A 19803-nucleotide genomic window follows, 5' to 3' on the forward strand; every position below is an offset into this window, starting at 1 on the left:
CCGCCGGGCGGAGAAAGCTAAACGCCCCTCCACTCGCAGCCAGTCTAGTACTTGCAGCCGTTGCTTTCAGGACAGGTGAGAGTTCACTCGGTAATAGGGCGCTGGGACTGAGGTCGCATTCAGCATTTGATGACCTATCATTGTGGTTCCTTCGCACGTGGATAAAGGTACTCCCATGGTTTGTACGTCGTGTTAATAATAGCATAACGCTGAGGCAGGTATTCATGTATCCGTCTCTAGGGGGAGCCTAGACGGATAGAAGACACAGCGAACCGAGAACGCACTTGACCTAAAGTGGAAGAAGTGGATTGCAAAAGTGAACGAACGAAAGTCTCTGGAATACAAATCTACGAAAGTCTAAAAAAATCCACACAAACCGAATGAAAACCCACTCAAAAAACACTACTACATCCCGGCACCCACCATCCAGCAAGTCCACTCCTCTTAACCATCAAACAAACCCTAACTAACTATAATACTCGACCAGCCAAGCCCGCAAATCCCCCACAGTCGGATACTCCAAGAACAAGCTGCCCGACATGGTAACGCCCAGCTCCTCGCGGAACTTCTCGGCGATGACCAGGCTCATCAGGCTGTCGACGCCGAGGTCCGCGAACTGCACGTCGTCTTTGAGGTCGTCGAGCTCGAGCGCGGCTTCGTTGGCGATGAGCGCGATGGCTTTTGCGGCCGTGCTGTCCGAGTCAAGAGATACGGTGGCGGTGGCCGGGGGCTCGATGCCGTTGATGACGGCGGGTTCGGGCGGCGTGGGCGGGAGGTGTGGGGAGAGGATGGTGGTTGGGACGGGCTTCTGCGCGGGCTCGGGGACGTGGATGGTGGGTTTCGGGACGGCCGGCGCTGGAGCTGGCTTGTTTGACGCCGGCGCCGCATGCTTCGCCGCCTTCGCGTCGTCCGGCGCAGAGAAGAAGCGATCGAGCAGGATCCTCGGGTAGCGACAGAACTTGATCGCGCCCACCATGCCGATGACAGCATCATCCTGAAGGATATACACGTCGCCCAGATACACCGCGGGATCGTCAGGCGTAGGAATCATCTTGACGTACGAGCGATACTTGGCCCCAGCGACCAGCGGCTTCGCAAAGCGCATCGAGCTCCAGCCGGGCGTGACGCAGAAGTTCGCCTTCGTGTCGATGGCGTCGGAGACGTTCATGGTGAAGCCGGCGAGATGCGCGACGCTGTCGATGAAGTACGGCGGCACGGTCCAGGTCCCGCCTTTCTCAGTCGAGAGCTGGATGTCTGCGAAGGCCTCGAGGTCGTGCAGGACGACGGAGCGCATGCCGCGATATTTGTCGGCGTAGTCGACGAGGTTGTTTGCGAAGAGGCGGTACGCCATGCTATGGGAGAAGCGGTTCGCGGTGCCTTCTTCGGCGAGCTGCTCGAGGGCTTGGATGCGGCCTTGGATGAGATGCGCGAGGGGCGTCCAGGACGAGAGCCACGCATTCGAATCACCGTAGTAGATGGTAGCGCTGGCGAAGGGGTCGTCCACTGTGCCGTTCGCGTGGGCGTTGTGCCATTTCAAGTGAGCTACGCCGGAGTGGATGTCGGCGGTGGTGATTGCCACTTGGATGAGCTGGGGGGTTTTGGTGTTCTTCTGAGCCACGAGCCCTTTGAGTACGACGAGGTCTGCGATGTTGATGGATACAGATTTCGCGCCAGGGATGAGGCTCTTGTACAGATACTCGCCTAGGGTGTACGCGATATCAGCGTGGATCGACTGATTAAGCGTTAGTAGGTAGCTTTCGATGTTGAACGAGTTACTCACTGAAGTCACGACGCCGCATCCATTCATCTTGTGGCCGTAGGCTGCCGCAAGGAAGTCGGGCTGCATCAGATCCGCCTGCATGACGACTTTGCCAACATTTCCTTGGAAGCTCTCCTCGATGATGCGTTGCACGGTCGATGTTTGCAGACTGGACACTGCCACCGGAGTGACGGCGTTCTGCGTCTGCTTCTTCTCCGCGTCGTAAAAGGTATTGCCTTTCGTCAGAGCCCAGTCGCCATTGTACTGGATCCAGTAGTTTTTGTCATTCCAAGCATACGTAGGCATATCGAGAAGCCGAAGTGCCTTCTCGAACGGACGATGGAACTCGTTCCAGCCAATTTGCACACCAGCGCAGTGCAACGTTCCGAGGCTCTGCGCAAGCGTCATCCAGTTGTCCTCACCTCTTCGCATCGAAGGAACAGTGACATTGATGGAAGACAGAGTAGACTTGACGAAGCTCATGCAGACGGGGTGCGGTCCGATCTCGACCCAAGCAGTCGTCTCGTCGATAGTTCCGATCTGCTCAGCCTTCTCCAGAGCTGCGCGGAAGTTGACGGCCTCTCTGGTTGCCCGTCGCATGTAGTTCGCATTGATGGTGTTCTCGTCGAAGACGACCTTGCTGAGGAGAGGCGACACCACCGGCAAATTAGGCGCGTGGAAGTGCACACCTGCCTTCGCTGTCTCTTCGAAGTCCTGGAGAATGGCGTCCGTCTGCGCGGAGTGGAATGCAAACGCGACGTCGAGACTTGAGCACTTGTACCCGGCGTCCTGAAGTGGTTCGAGCAGTGCGTCGATCTCGCCTCTCGTTCCGCTTAGTACAGTCTCCTTCGGGCCGTTGATGCAAGCAACCTCGAACGGTCTGTCGCCAGCACACTGCTCGATTTCCGTGAGTGAGGCTCGCACAGCCATCATCTTATGGCTGCCAACAGTGCAGTTCTCCTCTAGCATCATGGCCCTTTGGCCAACGAGGAAGATGGCGTCGCTGGCTGAAAGTACCCCGGCCACATGTAGAGCGGCATATTCGCCCAGGCTATGCCCGACCACAACATCCGGCTTCACGCCCAAAGACTCCCAATACTTAGCGAGCGCAATCTCAGTGCAGACGAGTGCAAGTTGGGTCACCGTGGGCGAGTGCGCATGTTCCTTTGGGAAGCTGCCATCGATAGCCGGAACGATGGACGGGAAACCTTGACCTTGAGCGAGGGCATCCAAGTGCTGGATCTGCGCACGGAAGTAGGGGCAGTCATGGTACAGCTCGAAGTTGCTCGACTTGTAGGACGAGCCTTGGCCGGTGAAAGCGAATGCGACGGAAGGTGGCCCGGTAGTGGGAATAGGCTTGTGACTGTCGATGGACGATAAATGCGAACTGAGCTGCTTCTTGATCTGCGAGGCGGAAGTGGCGGCGACTGCGACCCTGTGGTTGTGGTGGTATCGACGCGCGGTTGTGGTGTATGCGAGGTCTGAGAGCGAAACATTGGGATGCGCATCCAAGTACGCGATGATGCGCTCCAGGTTGCCCTTCAGAGAGATCTTGCTCTTCGCGGAGACGGAGACGATGTGAGCTGGGCGGGGGTCTGTGCCTATGACGTCACGGACTGGGCCTTCCTCCAGCGCGATCGACGTATTTCCACCGGCAGCACTGAAGTTGTTCACAACAGCAATGCGCTTTTTCCCCGGCACGCGAGGCCACGGCGTCTTCTCGTACGGGATTCGGAGGTTGCGCTTGTCCAAGTCCTTGGGGAATGCCGGGTTGATCCTGTTCTTGATGCCAACATGCGGCGGGATGGCCTGCTTTTCGAACATGAGCAGAACCTTCAGCATGGCAGTCACCCCGGCCACTGCTTCTCCATGGCCGACATTCCCTTTGACGGCGCCGACGTACAGCGGGTTCTTCGAGCTGCGACGTCGCGTAACCGGAGCGAACACCTCGCTGACGGACTGCATCTCCTCGTGATCGCCAGCCTGCGTACCGGTTCCGTGCATCTCGACATAATTGACATCGTGCGGATCTATCCCAGCACTGCGCAGCACTTGTCGTGAGAGATAGGCCTGGGCACCCGCATGTGGGTGGGTGATGGAGATTGCTTCCGCGGAATGGTTCGTCGCGGCCCCAAGGATCACGCCGATGATATTGTCGTTATCTGCCTCCGCATCCTGGAGGCGCTTCATCACAATGGATCCGATTCCGTCCGCGCGACAGTAGCCATCAGCTTCAGCATCCCATGTCTTGCATGCGTTTGGCGTCTTCGACAGGAAGTGCCCATGGCTGAGACCGGCGAACGCATCAGAATTGCTGAGCACATTCATCCCTCCAGCGACTGACGTATCACAATCGCCATTCCAGAGCGCCGTGCATGCTGTTTGGATGGTGGCTAGACTCGAAGAGCACGCCGTATCAATACTATAGGAAGGACCTGAAAACTTGAAGAAGTAGTTGATGCGCCCTGGGCCAAACGCACGACAACCACCAGGAATAAAATACGTGCTGATCTCTTGCGCCGTATTAACTTCTCGGTAGTCATCACTGGCCTGCCCATAGAACGTCCCGATCCGAGGCAGTTGCGTGGACGCGGTTCGATTGGCAACATATCCTGCGCGCTCCAGGGCTTCGTATGCGGTTACTAGGGCAAGCCTCTGCATAGGATCCGTCTGCTGCGCTTCCCGCGGGCTCATGTTGAAGAACGGTGCGTCGAAGAGGCCCGGTTGGTCAATAAAACAGCCGTACGGGGTATGACTGGTATTGACGCGTTTTCCTGCCGGATCGTAGTGAGAGTTGACATCGAAACGGTCGGCAGGTATCTTCCGGTGCACATCAAGCCCTTTTTCAAGGAGCTCCCAGAACTTCTCAGTGTCTGTCGCTCCCGAAGGCATACGGCAGGACATGCCCACGATGGCGATCTTGGACTGTGCAGATCCTCTCGGGCTGGTGGTCTCCGTACCCTTCTCCGCAACCCATGGGATCAACTCGCGGGTCGTCAGCTCAGTTCCAGGAAGGTCGGATTCGAAGCTCGATGTGAGGTCGTGAACCGGAAGGGAAACACGGAAGACCAGCACGTCCCACTCGGAAGCGCTCGCGTCTCTGGCTCGATCCAACACACCGCGGATCACGTTATTCCACTCGATCTTCTGCGTAAGGATCTCGTGTATGATAGCCTCGAACAGGTCCTTGGCGCTCTTCACTACGAACGGTTTCCCAGTGCTCGTGGAGAATATGGGTATCCTGGGTGCCTTGGAGAGCAGTGCGTTCATCGAAGCAGTCTCTACAACTTGGGCCACATGCTCCTGATTGTAGATATGGGCTGCGTGGCACAAGCCTCCATACACCGGAAGAGAGACATGTTTGTGATCTCGGAAGAAGTCAGAATGGAGAAAGACGTCCTTCAGCCTGGATGGTGGACCACTAACAGTCACCGAGGTCGAGCTCAATGCACTGATGAAGACCTGACTAGGCGTCGGATTTCTCTGTGGTTTCTTATTAGTGTCTATGCAACCCAATATCAAACACTTTCACATACAGCTTTGGCATGTATCGCATCCAACTCGTTCTGAACATCGACCACCTTCACATCCGGTATCACATAAGCCCAGGAGTCCGGCAAGCCAGTGTTGACTGTCTCCCTCGGCTGGAGATTCTGCGATACCTCATCGACAAGGACGCCCAAGCGGAAAGCGAGGCGCACCACTTCGGCGCCGGAGGTGGGCAGATCGACCAGGGTTTGAGACAAGGAGACCGCAGCAGTGGCTAGCAGTCCAATGCCCAATCCGGCCAGACATGCATTGAAGGAATCGAAGTCGAACTCATTAGGATGGTCCTCATAATACCTGCGTATTCTGTTAGAGACTGAACTGTACTCAGACCGACATCGCTTACCCTATGAAGGTACCCAACTCCACCGCACATAAAAGGACTCCTTCAACAGACCCACACAGAGGACCCTTGCGAAGACCGGGGAAGTCGGCCAAGTGAAAGAGCGTATCAAGAGGCGGAATCAGCGACTTCAGTGCCGCGGGAAGCTGACGCACTTCGTCTCGAATGGCTAACGTGGCCTCGTCTATGAACCGCGCGAGGATGGGGTACTGTCGATCTTTGCTGTGGAGGTGCAACCGGCGTAGTAGATCTTGGAGGTCATCATGCGGGAACTCGTTGCTGAAGTAAGCGAGCTTCATCCTTCGATTACCCTTCTGGGTTTCTGGGAGATCGAAGCTTGGCATTCTGATTTTCAGAAGAGTGTTATAAAAGATTGGTATGCCTGGGCGCTACTGGAAAGGCGTTCCCAGAAGTGGAGCTAATTTGAATACAGGAGATGCTGTTAAGGCAAAGATAAGAACGGGCGCGGTCAACGTTGAGTTACCGCGATGACGTTGAAAAGGCGTGGATCACAAGCGAGCACCGTCCATGGCGCTACGGGCTGTGATTTACGTCTAGATAAGCATGTGAACCTTGAGCTACCATGCAGATGCTCTGGTCGAACTCTCGGATGTCCGGTTCTTCGCTACCCATGCTCCGCGATCCGTACGACCAGAGTACCGGTGCAATATCCCACCCTTCCGAATCGGTCCGAGCGTCATGATAACCAGCGGCCACGTTTTCAGCGCAGCTGCCTAGCCAGGAAGGTCTCCGCGTATCTTCAACACTGCGCATCCCAGTCCCGATAGAGTGCTTCAACTGCGACTCAGGATCGAAGACCATCAAGATGACTTCAACAAAGCATCGAGGAGGATACAAGCAAATCAACAAGGCACTGAACATTTGTGCCTTCGAGGATTACCTGGAGACGCAGGTGGCCCGTCTACCAGTGCTTCCGGATGTCGAGCAGATTAGTCCTCGCGTGCTTCGAGTGCTGGGTCAAAATGCGGGAAAGGTACCCATTGTCCTTTGGTTTGATGATGAGGAGCGAATACTAATTCTGTAGTTCACGCTTCAAGGAACGAATACCTATATCATCGGCACGGGCTCGAGAAGGCTTATAATTGATACCGCACAAGGTCTCCCAGAATGGGCGGACCTCATCTCCGACACATTCTCAGAACGCAACATCTCCTTATCGCACGTCCTGCTAACACACTGGCACGGCGATCACACCGGTGGCATCCCCGACCTTCTGCGCATGTATCCCCATCTCACAGACACCATCTACAAACACACACCTGGAAAATGGCAGAAGCCTATCGAAGACGGCCAAATCTTCAGCGTGGAAGGTGCAACCGTTCGCGCTGTTCACGCTCCGGGCCACTCTCACGACCATATGTGTTTCATCCTCGAGGAGGAGAACGCCATGTTTACAGGCGATAACGTGCTGGGCCATGGAACAGCAGCCGTGGAGAAGCTTAGCACGTGGATGTCCTCGCTGCGACTCATGCAAACGCATCGCTGCGCGATCGGATATCCGGCTCATGGCGAAGTCATTCGCAACCTTCCAGCTAAGATTGCGAGTGAGCTTGGGCAGAAGAGCAGGAGGGAGGAGCAAGTGATGCAGACCCTGATTCGCATCAAGCAGAAGCAGAAGGCTTCGCGGACGGGTAAGGGCAGCGTGAGTGTCAAACAGCTGGTCGCAGAGATGCATGGAAGTGGCGTGGACAGGCAGGTTGCGGAAATGGCGTTGGAGCCGTTCATGGATGAGGTGCTTAGGAAGTTGGCGGAGGATGGGAGGGTAGCTTTTGAGGTCAGGGGAGGTGAGAAGAAGTGGTTTGCGCTGGAGATGGTGTAAGGCAGCTGTCTTTGAGGCGTTCAAGGATTTTTGCGATAGTTCTATGATATCACCTTATGATCACGATTCCCTCATCTGAGTTCTCACGCCGTGATCGCGCTATACAGTTCCTGACTAAGCAATCAATCCTTACTGCCTTGTGCGAAGGCTACTTTGGCACTGAAACGGAGGGGTTAGCGTCGACAAGGGTTAGCGTGCTCAAGAATACATTCAGACCAGTATGTGCGCAGTCGGGCCTCGTATTCGGACCTCCGACGGCGCTGTCGGGATCTCGTTTCGCTGCTCCTTTCCTTGTTTACCACGTCGCCCTCAGCACTCCCGCCACCGCGCCTGCGATTCCCGAGAGACCTCCCCGCGCCTTCCATTTTTGGGAGCCATGGAGTGCCCGCGGTATCCAAAGTCCAGGGCCATGACCGCGATCGCCCATGGCATCCCCGGTCACCGGCACGCACGAGTTCTCATTGCCCGGAACCAGGAACGCCAACGCGAAGCTGAGAGAGCACGTGAGCCACGTGAGCGCTATTGTACTCCTCTTCTTCGGCATGTAGCACGCGTCCCAAGAACCTGGGCGTTGGCGGGCAAGGGTGCGTCGAAAAAGTTGTGGCGCTAGCTACCCTGGTACGGTTCTCTGCGAATTTACTACCTAGGTAGGGAGCTCCGGCACCCGAGCCGTCAGCGCTTTATAGCTTGCAAAGGCGCCATTGCTGGAAAAGAGGATCGTCTCCTTGCACTGACGAAGTCATGGGCTGCTTTGGAAGACTCGTGGGCTTTGGCGTTTGCCTTTTGGCGCTTGCTTGGGGGAGCACAGCAGCGAGACCTAGGCCGAAGTGCAAGCATGGCCCGCATTCGCGTGGTTGCTGGAAGGATGGGTTTGATATTCATACCGACTATGAGGTGGAAATTCCACCTGGGAAGTTGGTTGAGGTAAGGAGCGCTAGAGCCTACGCATTAGAGAAGTGCTAACGCGTGGTGGACAGTACGACTTCACGGTTTCAGAAGCGGTGATGGCGCCGGACGGTTACCTGACCAACATGACTGTGGTCAATGGCCAATTCCCCGGTCCCACCGTAGAAGCTGATTGGGGCGACACCGTCCGTAAGCTTCCCCGGCAAAACCCTGGTGTCAAAGTTCAGGTAACTGAAGATTGCAGGAATTACGGTCCACAATAACCTAACGAACCACAATGGGACCGCGATTCACTGGCACGGTATTCGAATGTTTGAGACGAACTGGCAAGATGGAGTTCCCGGTGTTACACAGTGCCCTTCGAAGGTGAGACTCCCTCCTCGAGAGGAGACGGCTACGCTAACGGGTTTTAGCCTGGCGATACACAAGTTTACGAGTTCAGAGCTATGCAGTACGGCACTGCATGGTACCATTCTCATTACAGTCTGCAGTGTGAGTGTCACATGCAGCCAAAGGTCAGCTTTTCTAATATTTTCAGACACCAACGGCATCTTCGGTCCTATCGTAATCCACGGCCCCTCCAGCATGGACTACGACGTAGATCTCGGCCCTTTGCTCATTGGCGACTGGTACCACGCGGACGCGTTTTCGCTCTATTGGCTCGAAATCTTCACGCCTCATGCTCCCATTCCTCTGAGTACACTTATCAACGGCCAAGGCGTCTTTGACTGCAATCCTCGTAATGACACGCGGTGTACGGGCAAGGCTAAATACCATGAGCTGGAGTTCAAGAAGGGCACGAAGTACAAGATCGGCCTCGTGAATACGGGAAGTCTGGTGACGCTGAAATTCTGGATCGATGGGCATAAGTTCACGGTTATTCAGAACGACTTTGTTCCAATTGAGCCGTACGAAACGGATGTGTTGATCGTGGGCATAGGTGAGTTTGGCTACGTTCCCCTTGATCAAGGCGGTTTCACTCACAATTCCTTCCAGCGCAACGTTACGAGATCATTGTGGAAGCGAACGCCGACTTCGAGCACGGCACTAATTTCTGGATGCATGCCAACTACTGCGACGACGACACTTGGCCGAGCAAAGTTGGCATCATTCGCTACAACCCGCGAGACAAAGGCGAGCCATACACACCGACCTCAGAAGAAGCACAGCACTACGGATTCGGCTGCATGGACCCCTCACCCAAAGACCTCACGCCTATCGTACCGCGACAAGTAGGCAGGAACGTCAACGGCTTCTCTCCATCCGACTACCTCAAAATCGGGCTGCAAGCCTGGCCCAACGTCACTGACGAGAACTCGCTCATCCACAAGTGGGTTCTCGGCAACAAGACCCAGCTCATCGACTGGCGCGACCCAACCATCAAACGCCTCACAATCGACGACAATATGAACTTTCCCGAGGACACCGTGCCCCTATTCCTCGACTACGACACTAACGAATGGGTCTACTTCGTGATCGAGAACAACTACACGCTCTCCGACGCCGCGCAACCGCAGACGATCCCCCGCTCTGTCCACCCCATTCATCTCCACGGACATGACTTCGTGATCCTGGCTCAAGACCAGGGTCCTTTCTCCAAGGACGTGGTTCCGCTGTTGGACAACCCAGCCAGGAGGGACGTCGTGAATTGTCCGATTGACGGCTATGTTTGGATCGCGTTCCAGATTAATAATCCGGGCGCGTGGTTGATGCATTGCCATATCGCGTGGCACGCGAGCGCGGGGTTGAGCTTGCAGTTTATTGAGCAGCCTGGGAAGATCAAGCCGCTGATGGAGAAGGCGGGAATGCTGGGGCAGTTGGGGGATAGGTGCGATGGTTGGACGGAGTATTATAATACTACGAACATTCCTGGGGGGGTTTTGCAGGATGATTCGGGGATATGAGAAAGGGATCGAGCTGGATGGGAATGGCATTACTTTGTTGCCTAATAATAGACGTAGAAAATTGATGTATTTTTGTACGGAGAGTGCTTGCCTTGCGAAAGGAGACGTTATGATCATGATTCAAACCCGGTCCTGCAAATATCGCAATAGTGTCAACAAAGACTTCTACCTCTAGCTATCCTTTTCGGGTGCGCTGGATCATGTACATGGTCCTGCAAGTCGTTCATTCCGACATTCCAGCCACGTGCTCGCTTGTCGTTCCCAACACCACACTCGCACGAAACACCTCCAAAATTCTACCCATCAGCGCAAGCCCTTGTTCCCACGTGATCAAAGCACCAAAAGGGGGAAGATGGAGCATGATCTCCACGCAACAGGTCTATTTCCGCCCCCCGAAGTAGCGAGAGCCGCTCCTCCGACACCGAACACGAGCCCCGGACGGAAGCCTAAGCGAACGCCGAAGTCGAAAGCGACTCCCCAACCGAACACGAACACCACGCACCTGGACAGCTCACAGTGTTCCTGCGTCTACGCCACGAGGCGCCACGTGAGCGTTCCCATAGGTCTGGTCTGTCAGACATCACGGCAGCATGTTTAGAAACATCCGGGATAGGGGTCCGAGATGCTGGGAACTCGTGTTGTTGGAGGTTCAGCTCTTTGCGCGGCTAGGTATAAGATGATGAACACTTTATGGTTGTTGCGCATTGTGTCGCAGTCATTTTAGTTTTTCAGTCAGGATGGTCGCTCTTTATGCCTTTAGGGCTCTTCTTGCTTTCGCTACAGTGTCCTCAACGGTCGCTCAGCAGCTCACCGGCACTTATGACTATGTGATTGTTGGGGGAGGCCCGGCTGGATTTGTCCTGGCGGAAAAGCTCTCGCAGAATCCAAGCAAGCGCGTTGTCCTGCTTGAAGCTGGGCCAGATGGGATCAACAACTCACTGGTCAACAGTAAGTGCTTCCCACGAGACTAGGGGAACTAGCTAACCAATTGTAGCTCCTGCATATTATCCGCTACTCACAGAGTACAAATGGAACTACACATCACAGCCAGATCCGAACCTCGGAGGAAACGCCCCAGACCTCAAGCAAGGACGCGCCTTTGGCGGCGGCAGTGCCGTTAACGGAATGGCATACTGCCGCGGCGCCCGCTCAGTTTTCAACGAGTGGGCAACTATCTCAGGAAACCCCGGCCTTGCGTGGAACTCTCTTCTTGAGGACTTCAAAGCGACTAGCCACTACGAGTTCCAACCGGCCGACTACGAGCAGTACGTGAATTTGAGTGCCTCTGGCAATGGGCCGCTGGAAGTTAGTCGCACTAGTGCCTATACTGGCTTCGACGTCCCGTTTATCAGCACACTGAAAGCGGGGCTCGGTGTGGAGGAAGTCGACATGCTAGACGGGACGGGGATCGGACTTGACTTGGGCATTGCGGCGATCAACGCCGGGGAGAGAACGCGATCGTACGCTCGCAACGCGTTTGGCTCGCTCATAGAGACGAGGAGAAACGCGCAGATGATCCCCAACGCTTGGGTCACAAAGGTCGGATTCAGGGGAAAGAAGGCTACCAGTGTGTCTTATGTCAACACGCTGAACGGGAAGAAGACCACCCTCGCGGCGAAGGAAGTCATTGTCACAGCTGGCGCAGTGAACACGCCACAGCTGCTAATGCTGTCAGGCGTGGGCCCAAAGAGCAAGCTGACCGAGCTCGGCATCCCCGTCGTCGCAGACATTCCCGCAGTGGGCACGAATCTTTACGACCACCCCGTCGCCGTCGTGATGCTCGAAGTCACGCCCGAAGTCAAGACCGTTTGGCAATGGGCTTTCAACGAAACCGAGAAAGTCATCGCAGAGCAGCAGTACGCGGCCAACCGATCTGGTCCCCTCGGCTGGAACAACGGCTTCGTATACGCCGCCACCCGCGTTCCTGACGCCGTCTTCGCCGGCGTAAACGCCACGCACTACACCTCGCTCCCCGCGGACCGGCCTCACATCATCTGGGAATACACCACCGTGCCCTTCAAGCAAGTCACCAACACCAGCCTGGTCACCGCCTGGGTCAGTCTCGTGCAAGCCGAAGACCCAGGCTATGTCACCATCCCCTCAAAGGACTACAAGGACGACCCGCTCATCTTCTCCAACTACTACGGCTCGCCCGCGGACAAGAAGGCCATTATCTGGGCGTACAAGAAGATGCGCGAGATGATGGCATCGGAGGAGATGCAGTCTGTAGTTGTCCAGGAGGCGTATCCGGGCAGCAATGTGCCGAACACGGATGAGGAGGTGTGGAAGGCGATTCAGAATGCGTCGTTTTCGTTTCATCATCCGCTGGGAACGGCCGCGCTGGGGAAGGTGTTGGATAGTGATTGGCGAGTTAAGGGGCTGCAGGGGATTCGCGTGGTGGGTGCTGCGGCGTTTCCTGGTCCGCCTTCGTGCCATCCGATGGCGGATGTGTATGCGATTGCGCATAGAGCTGCGAGGGATATACAGGCTGCTGACCATTAGGATTCCGCTTAGATTGCGGTGCCTATATTATAGTAAATTCAAAGACTTGGGTGATACTCCATTGCGGCCTCCTAGAATCACTTAGCTCTGCGCGTGGATACTGAATCCGAATGCTAAGGGTTTGTTTACAGTATATCTTTCTCTTACAGTAGAGAATTCTCCGGATCTAAGGGCTCGCCGTACAAGTAAGTAAAATTAGCTTGTCTATTGTACACATCCGCGAAGGCCTCTAGGGTAGCTATTACACACGTTGTTCTATCTAGAGAATTATACACCGTAAGAACTTGATATGCAAAATATTCACTTTCGCAGAACAACATTGTATCTTTCTAGACGCATGCATCGACATTCTGGGAAGATCTTCATGAAAGGCATCGCCGAAAGAGTTTGGTCGGCAAGTAGAAACACTGAATGCGTGTAGGTGCAAGGAGTAGAGTATCATATTTCCTTTCCATTTTCCGCGACTACCTAAGTCGGAAGATATCAGGGGTTCCTCAGCCTAGAGACCCAGTGACGCCCAGTGCAATCAATTGAATCACCCCCTTCTCTGCATGGTCATCTAAGACTTCCAAGCCGTCGTAAGCTCTCCCTTGTGAGGCTTGATGGCCTTCTGAGGCGCCACGTAGTCGAAATAGCCCATGCCAGCCAAGAAGCTGGCATCCTGAGGGCCCTGGGGAGCATAGTCGGCCATGTTGATGAAGTTGTGCGGGAAGCCAAGGTCGAAATCGTAGCCCTTGTCGATTTCAGCCACGTCCTCAGGAGTCAGCTCGAGGCTGAGGGCTTCGACGTTGGCCTTTAGCTTCTCGACGCTGTTACCGCCGACCATGGGGAAGATGTATGGTGCCTGTGAGTGTTAGAGCGAAGTACTTCAGTTGGATTTGGTTTCTTACCTTCTGCATGACATAGGCGAGCGCAACCGATGTGATGGGAGCGCCGTGTCGCTTGGCTACCTTGTCGACGACAACGGACACTTTCTCCTCGCGACCAGTCAGCATGTGCGGGGTCTGACGTCCTCCCTGCTTTGGCGGAGCATCGGGTGAACGAATGTATCCTTAGCTGGTCAGTGACGTCCTTGAGAATAGAGAAGACAGGAGAACATACCGCTGCCGAGCACGCCAAAGGGGTGAATCGCCATGCCCTCATCACGGCACATAGGAATGACATCACGCTCAAGGTCGCGCATGAGTGCAGAGTAGCGCCCCTGGTAGATAGAGAACTGACGAAGTCCGTGCTCGCGGGCATAAGCATTGGCCTTGACCACCACCCATGCCGGAGTGTCGCTAATACCAAGATACAGCACCTTTCGCTGCTGCACCAAGATGTTGAGCGACTGCATCAGCTCTGGAATTCCAGTTGCGAAGTCCCAAGCATGCACGTAGTAGATATCGATGTAGTCGGTGCGAAGGTTCTTCAGGCTCTCTTCGATGGATAGGTGCATGCTCTTAGATCCAGTGCCGCCGAAGTTGCTCTGCTGGACGGGCTGGCCGGCCTTGGGGCTCAGAGTGTACTTGGTGGCGACAACCATCTCGGAACGGCGGCCGGTCTTCTCCATCCATTCACCAATGAATTGCTCGCTCTGGCCATTCTGGTAGACGTTCGCAGTGTCGATGAAGTTGCCACCAAGGTCGTAGTAAGCGTCGAGAAGTTCGAAGGCAGCCTCCTTGGTGCACTCGCCCATCATTGGACCCCATGCAGTTCCAAGGCCTAGCCGCGGTCAGAAAAGGAAATCAAAACAAGAACGGTAAGACTTACTCATGCCACCCAGCGAGATCGGGCTGACACGAATCGACGCAGTAGGCGCCAGCAAGCGGTGCCTGCCAAGCAGACTCTTGGGCGGCGCTGGCTTTGGCGGCATGATGGCTGATAGAATTGAGCTGCAGGTAGAATTGGAGAAGTTGCAAATACGATGCAACTAGCAGGAGACGGCAGAGTTGAATACGGAGGAGAGATAAGGACGCAGAAGGTCGGTCGAGGCTGTTTTTTAAGCGTTATGCGAGCCCAAACTGGAAGTCGATATGGAAGTGAAGCATCGGATACAGCGGGGCGAAGCAACAAAGCGCGTTGCCTAACACCGTTAACTCCCAGCGGCTGCGGTGCCGAGAATTTGCACAAAGCGGGGACGCGCTGATTGGGCAACGCCAAAATGTGCAAAAATGGGTACGAGCGCGCCACGCCGGAAGTGCAAATATAGCGACCGTTAATTCCGACTTGTGGCGCCCGCTGCCGAGACCTGCACCGATGCACGCGCGACCGAAGCGCTCGGTGTCCGAAACCCGACTGCAGCTCGCTTTGTTTGATCGATGCACCGACCCTCGCGCAGCGGCCTTCGCAATGCGGTGACTAATGGCGTGAGTAATAGAGTGCTCTGAAGTTGGTAAGAGGAGTTCCCTTCGAGTTTATCACGTGACTGGATCATTCACTCCTAGCCTCTGGAGTGCAAAACGTCTGGGTGCTGCAAACCTTGCCGTAGGCTTTGCTAATACCTTGCGAGCGAGGCAGTGAAGACACCCCGCAAGCACGTTACAGTCTGTTACCTTTGTTGAAGATCTTCAGGATTCACTTCCGTGGCCTAAACAAGGCACGCATAGATATGCTTGCGACGTATCAAGCAGGCGAGAGAGTTTTGATAGACAAGAAAGCTTGATTTATTGCGCTAGCAAAGATCCTAGAGATGGTGTAGCTACCAAGACCAAGCGAAGCATCAGATGCTCTACTTGCTCGTCGCCAGTATAAGCACAACAGGGAACGAAACCGTCCTCGTCGCCCCACTCCCTCCCATAGCCTCACGCAGCTCCTCCACCATCTGCTCAATCTCCGAGTATCGCTCACCAGCCTTCTTACGGTAGTTTGGATACACCGAAGCCAAATAGCCCGCAACACGCTCGGCATCCCACTCCTCAGCCCAGAATCCGCGATCAATCACCTCCTTCTTGACGTCTTCCGGGCCCGTTCGGTCGACTCGCTCAATTTCAAAGTCGTAGCCCTCCTTGCTGTTGAAGAGAAGAGGGATGTCGTTGTTCCACTTGTGCCGCTGTACATTGCTCCAGTGGCTGGCGGGGAATTCAATGTTGTCGAGCCAGCTGCCCATCGCTTCAGCTCCGCGGGCGTGGAAGGGGAAGCCGGGCGTGCCCTTGAACGGCAGGAGGAAGGTGCAGATGCGGGTGGCGATCTTGTCGTAGATAGCGTTGAGCTTGTCGGCGTCGTCTCCAGTGAAGATCGGTCGCGCGTAGAAGTAGATGGCGACTGTGCCTCCGGGACGAAGCAGCGTATGGAAAGCTTCCAGTGCCTTGGGCGCGTCGAGAAGAGGCATGCACTCGCTCACAACGACCAAGTCGGTCTTGCCCTTGCCGACGTCCTCCGGAATCGGTGCCGCGGCGAGCCCTTCGGCTGGCGACTTAACGAAGGTCATGCGTTGCAGGTGCTCCTTTGACACGATGGCCGGGGCGGCGGCCAGTGCAGCGTCGTTGACATCCGAACCAACAACGTGGTCAAAGTATTTTGCAAGTCGCTCAGCGATGTTGCCTGGTCCGGTTCCGACATCGTGTGCGACGCCGGTGTTGGGATCACCGTGTTTCGTGTGGTAGTCGTTGATGAGTTCGAAGAAGTCTTCGGTTGGGGAGGGACGACCGGCGATGTAAGAGCGCCAGAAGGGCACATCGGTTCCGATGGCACCAGTAGTGAAGGGCGTTTCGAGATCTTGGGTTTTGCTTGGAGCCATGGCGATGCAGTGATGTCTTGAGCGTTTGAATTGAACTGTGATAGAAAGTTTAACTGCGCTCAGCGTATGAGGATGAGCCTTCGATTCCAGGTACTCTGAGGGGCCGGTATATACGAAGCAACATGCTGGACGGGTCTCCGAAACTGCAAGTGTCGGGATGCGAGGGGTCCGGCCTAGGAGGAAAGCGACGCCGAAGTATGTACTCCCAAGAGAACGCCTACCGACAATGCCTTTACAGATTCAAGGAGTGCGTAGTCGAAGAATTCCATCTTCTATTATCATCCGACCTCGAAAGGACGAGAGCATGTCGGGGTGGAGGAAAAAGGAACGTGATCAGGTATTCTAACTGTGTGACCAAAAATACTGCGAAGAGCCTATTCCAGTGGTTCCGCTACCCAAGGGGCGCATCTATTCATGTATTCAACAGACACACGATCACATGCCAGATAGCAGCGAAGCGGAATAGATCAATCCCATTAGGAATTTTCGACTCTCATACTTCTCGCTGGAATCCATCGTGAGCGCGCTCGAGCAAAATGTTCCCCTACTGCACATTGGGGATCCCGCCCCAGGGCTGGTCGAATCCAGCGCCCCAAATCCATTTCCCCTCCGGAGAGAGGCCCAACGTAGTATCGTAAGCCATGCGGGCCAGCTTCAACCACATATCGCCCTTCAACGGGAACGCATCCCCATGCTCTCCATGCTCGAACGGCTTCGACACTTCCTCTCCGTTCTTCAACGCCCGCACAAACTTCGCAACATGTCCATCATCATGCATGGCAGTGATGGCACGATAGAGTTCCTTCCAGCCCATATCCTTCGCATGAGTCGCTTCATAACCCGCCACATCGTCCACGTTGAGCTCCGGGCAGCCGCTGGCGGCATACCACACGATGTCCAGTCGGCCCTTCCATTCAACGAGCCGGACCTTGTCTTCGACTTTGATCCACGGCTGCTTCATGAAGACGGTGAAGAAGATGGAGCTCGTGACGTTGTGCATGTAGAAGAAGTCGATCTTGCGGCCCTTGCCCTTGCGCTGGGCGCAGCCGGCCATGTACGCGGCGCAGTTGAGGACCTCGGCGCAGCGTCGTTCCAGGTTCTCCGGAGTTACGCGGAACTGGGAAGCTAGAGCCGTGACCTCGGGACTGGCGCGACCGAAAACGCCGTGGTTGATCTTGTTGGCCATGTCGGTCCAGCGGGCTGCGTAGTGGATTGTCTCGTTTGCGCCGGCTTCCTTCAGGAGCTCCACGAGCGTCTTGGATGACGCATCGATGGAAGAATTGAGAGCTTCTTTCTCGGAGTCGAAAAGGAACTTGTCGATGCCGACGTTGCTGTGCGCGGCGGCCTGAGCGAGGCCCTCCGCGATGATACTTGGTTGCTCGAATTCGACGCCGAGACCGAAGTGAATGACCGGGTGATATGCTCCCTCGTAGAGCTCGGAGAGCACAGCCTCCGCGACTGGAGTTCGACTGAAGACATACTGCTGGATGACTTCCTTCCAGCCCTTCTGCTCAATCTGGCGTTCGAAGAAGACGAGGAAGTTGGTGTACTGGTCGCCCTTGTTCAGATACTCCAAAAACTTCGAGTCGTCTGCCATTGCGGCAATGACGTCTTCATCGACTGCCGGCGGTGGGCGTTGGATGGGTTGGTTGTCGTCGTAGGCTTGCTGTAGTTCGGCCGGGCTTGCACCCAGAGCGAGAATGGTGAGGTAGTCGTGCGCCATGTGATTATGGCCGTTGACGTCGCGCCAGAATATATGGTTCTTGTCGTGGTTGTGCTGCAAAAGGCGGGTTGCGGCTTCGAGAGACTCTTCAGGGATTTTGTCGCCATGAACGATTCCCACACTGCCCTTGGACAGGCGAACCTGGGACGCAGCCGTGATGGTGGTGGTAGCGGTAGTGGACATTTTGATGAAGACTTGCTAGATTACGAGGCTTTACCGGCTACAATTCTTCTACGACTTGGAGGGGCTACTCAGCGGATTTTGACTTCCATAAATCTAATACAGCTCTCGGAGTTCATATCCGTACAACCATCGAAGTCACCTGAGAAGAGGTCGGCTGCTCGCTTACGGCGCTTTCGGGCTTCGGTATCAGTGGACGTCGGTATTGGCTTACTGCAACGTCACTCCGTGTGATCTGATTGGGCCTGTTCGAGAAGCGACCATTTCTAGAATTCAAGATTTGTAATATGAGGTGGTAGAGTGTCGGCTCTAGGTAAGGCACCTAGCTGAAGACCTCCATGTGAGGTTGGCTTTATCAGGAATATGAACCGCATTTATTGGGCATTCAATAAGCTCCCGAGGTCATTAGTCGATTAGGGAAGCGATAAATTTCATGAGCAGCTATGTTTGCCTATCCAATTCTCCCTACATGCCCTCTAGGATGGCCCTGCGCTGGGCAGATACTTATGCATCCAGGGAAAGTAGTGCCTCAAAACCCCATACAGAATGCACAGCGGAGTTCCCTTCGGAAACGCTGCACTCCCATTCGTATTGCAAACGCTCACGTTCTTCATATCGTACCGCCCGGTAGGATCATCCGCAGCCTCCTTCATCGCGGCCGCCAAATCAGGATACGCAATAAAAGACTCATGATCGTCCAAACTCAGCCTATAGCCCCTCTGCTTGTCGACCGCCAAACCGCCCGGCTTGATGAAGATAGTCGAAATCCAGTCTTGCTGATCTCGCAGGAAGACTTCCATGAGTCGCAAGTCATCGTAGACGAAAGATCCAGCTCTGATCATGATAGGATGGAACCACCACGGCATAGTGCGCGAGAGGTAAGGGTCGATGGTAGCCGAAGAAAGCACGACGAGCTTCGGCATTGGCGGCGGCGGCGTCTTCGCTTCGGCCTTGATTTTCTTCAATGCCGAAATGACGGAGATGGCGGAGTCTTGCCCGACGCGGCAGCCGGGCATGTTGTCGTTCATGGAAGCCACGAAGAAGACGGATCGGCAGTCGCGGATGCAATCGACCATCAGGTCGACATCGGTAATGGCACCCTCGAAGATCTTGACGCGCTTGCTTTGCGTTTCTTCGGGGAGCGTGCGCATGAGTTTCGCTTTGTTGCGGCAGTAGGCGCGGATCTCGTTCTTGGGGTCTTGAAGGAGGATTTGTATGAGGGCTTTGCCACAGTTGCCAGTGGCACCGAGAACGGCGTAGGTCGAATCCATGTTGAACGTGGATTTCTGGTGGATTTCTGAGGCTTGAAGAGGATTTTTTGTCATTGTTGAGATTCCTCCTTGTTAGCTATATGCTATATCCATGATAGAATCTTCTCCGCT

The 19803-nt window shown here is 55.0% G+C and overlaps 7 protein-coding genes across 7 annotated transcripts; 3 read left to right on the forward strand and 4 right to left on the reverse strand.

Annotated features, from left to right (window-relative positions):
* Positions 1 to 332: 332 nt before the first annotated feature.
* Positions 333 to 6139, reverse strand: BU26DRAFT_607801 (ketoacyl-synt-domain-containing protein). The gene is made up of 4 exons (XM_033835786.1): positions 5652 to 6139; positions 5296 to 5602; positions 1781 to 5242; positions 333 to 1732 (listed from the first exon to the last, which is right to left on the reverse strand). Exons 1-4 carry the CDS (start codon positions 5990 to 5992, stop codon positions 467 to 469), a joined length of 5376 nt encoding a protein of 1791 aa, XP_033680590.1. The 5' UTR covers positions 5993 to 6139; the 3' UTR covers positions 333 to 466.
* A 52-nt stretch (positions 6140 to 6191) lies between these two features.
* Positions 6192 to 7523, forward strand: BU26DRAFT_462468 (putative metallo-beta-lactamase domain protein). Its single transcript, XM_033825092.1, has 2 exons — positions 6192 to 6642; positions 6694 to 7523. The coding sequence occupies exons 1-2, from the start codon at positions 6475 to 6477 to the stop codon at positions 7486 to 7488; spliced, it is 963 nt and encodes a 320-aa protein (XP_033680591.1). The 5' UTR covers positions 6192 to 6474; the 3' UTR covers positions 7489 to 7523.
* Positions 7524 to 7781: 258 nt separating this feature from the next.
* On the forward strand, positions 7782 to 10344 carry BU26DRAFT_607803 (multicopper oxidase). Its single transcript, XM_033835787.1, has 6 exons — positions 7782 to 8412; positions 8466 to 8583; positions 8639 to 8760; positions 8808 to 8886; positions 8933 to 9334; positions 9391 to 10344. The coding sequence occupies exons 1-6, from the start codon at positions 8230 to 8232 to the stop codon at positions 10296 to 10298; spliced, it is 1812 nt and encodes a 603-aa protein (XP_033680592.1). The 5' UTR covers positions 7782 to 8229; the 3' UTR covers positions 10299 to 10344.
* Positions 10345 to 10790: 446 nt separating this feature from the next.
* BU26DRAFT_553440 (GMC oxidoreductase) lies at positions 10791 to 12800 on the forward strand (the record flags this gene model as incomplete). Its single annotated transcript, XM_033832207.1, has 2 exons — positions 10791 to 11246; positions 11293 to 12800. The coding sequence occupies exons 1-2, from the start codon at positions 11036 to 11038 to the stop codon at positions 12798 to 12800; spliced, it is 1719 nt and encodes a 572-aa protein (XP_033680593.1). The 5' UTR covers positions 10791 to 11035.
* Positions 12801 to 13141: 341 nt separating this feature from the next.
* On the reverse strand, positions 13142 to 14813 carry BU26DRAFT_522006 (aryl-alcohol dehydrogenase). The gene is made up of 4 exons (XM_033829683.1): positions 14553 to 14813; positions 13902 to 14504; positions 13691 to 13851; positions 13142 to 13644 (listed from the first exon to the last, which is right to left on the reverse strand). The coding sequence occupies exons 1-4, from the start codon at positions 14653 to 14655 to the stop codon at positions 13360 to 13362; spliced, it is 1152 nt and encodes a 383-aa protein (XP_033680594.1). The 5' UTR covers positions 14656 to 14813; the 3' UTR covers positions 13142 to 13359.
* Positions 14814 to 15436: 623 nt separating this feature from the next.
* Positions 15437 to 16591, reverse strand: BU26DRAFT_522007 (S-adenosyl-L-methionine-dependent methyltransferase). The gene has a single exon (XM_033829684.1). The coding sequence runs from the start codon at positions 16516 to 16518 to the stop codon at positions 15511 to 15513; it is 1008 nt and encodes a 335-aa protein (XP_033680595.1). The 5' UTR covers positions 16519 to 16591; the 3' UTR covers positions 15437 to 15510.
* A 243-nt stretch (positions 16592 to 16834) lies between these two features.
* Positions 16835 to 19731, reverse strand: BU26DRAFT_489813 (uncharacterized protein). The gene is made up of 2 exons (XM_033826033.1): positions 19027 to 19731; positions 16835 to 18439 (listed from the first exon to the last, which is right to left on the reverse strand). Exons 1-2 carry the CDS (start codon positions 19690 to 19692, stop codon positions 17063 to 17065), a joined length of 2043 nt encoding a protein of 680 aa, XP_033680596.1. The 5' UTR covers positions 19693 to 19731; the 3' UTR covers positions 16835 to 17062.
* Positions 19732 to 19803: the final 72 nt, after the last annotated feature.

Source organism: Trematosphaeria pertusa, assembly GCF_010094035.1.
Source record: "Trematosphaeria pertusa strain CBS 122368 unplaced genomic scaffold BU26scaffold_12, whole genome shotgun sequence".
NCBI lineage: Eukaryota > Fungi > Ascomycota > Dothideomycetes > Pleosporales > Trematosphaeriaceae > Trematosphaeria > Trematosphaeria pertusa.

Bases quoted from the DNA above. Each gene is read 5' to 3' on its own strand.
- BU26DRAFT_607801 (XM_033835786.1), bottom strand. From the start codon at position 5,992: ATGCCAAGCTTCGATCTCCCAGAAACCCAGAAGGGTAATCGAAGGATG. The intron at 5,243-5,295 runs GTATGTGAAAGT...AAGAAACCACAG, and splicing joins ATGCGATACATGCCAAAGCT to AGAAATCCGACGCCTAGTCA. The intron at 1,733-1,780 runs GTGAGTAACTCG...ACGCTTAATCAG, and splicing joins GATGCGGCGTCGTGACTTCA to TCGATCCACGCTGATATCGC.
- BU26DRAFT_462468 (XM_033825092.1), top strand. From the start codon at position 6,475: ATGACTTCAACAAAGCATCGAGGAGGATACAAGCAAATCAACAAGGCA. The intron at 6,643-6,693 runs GTACCCATTGTC...CTAATTCTGTAG, and splicing joins TGGGTCAAAATGCGGGAAAG to TTCACGCTTCAAGGAACGAA.
- BU26DRAFT_607803 (XM_033835787.1), top strand. From the start codon at position 8,230: ATGGGCTGCTTTGGAAGACTCGTGGGCTTTGGCGTTTGCCTTTTGGCG. The intron at 8,887-8,932 runs GTGAGTGTCACA...TAATATTTTCAG, and splicing joins TTCTCATTACAGTCTGCAGT to ACACCAACGGCATCTTCGGT. The intron at 9,335-9,390 runs GTGAGTTTGGCT...AATTCCTTCCAG, and splicing joins TGTGTTGATCGTGGGCATAG to CGCAACGTTACGAGATCATT.
- BU26DRAFT_522006 (XM_033829683.1), bottom strand. From the start codon at position 14,655: ATGCCGCCAAAGCCAGCGCCGCCCAAGAGTCTGCTTGGCAGGCACCGC. The intron at 14,505-14,552 runs GTAAGTCTTACC...GACCGCGGCTAG, and splicing joins GATCTCGCTGGGTGGCATGA to GCCTTGGAACTGCATGGGGT. The intron at 13,852-13,901 runs GTATGTTCTCCT...TGACCAGCTAAG, and splicing joins CTTTGGCGTGCTCGGCAGCG to GATACATTCGTTCACCCGAT.
- BU26DRAFT_522007 (XM_033829684.1), bottom strand. From the start codon at position 16,518: ATGGCTCCAAGCAAAACCCAAGATCTCGAAACGCCCTTCACTACTGGT.
- BU26DRAFT_489813 (XM_033826033.1), bottom strand. From the start codon at position 19,692: ATGGATTCGACCTACGCCGTTCTCGGTGCCACTGGCAACTGTGGCAAA. The intron at 18,440-19,026 runs GTGAGCGTTTGC...CTCGTAATCTAG, and splicing joins GGCGGTACGATATGAAGAAC to CAAGTCTTCATCAAAATGTC.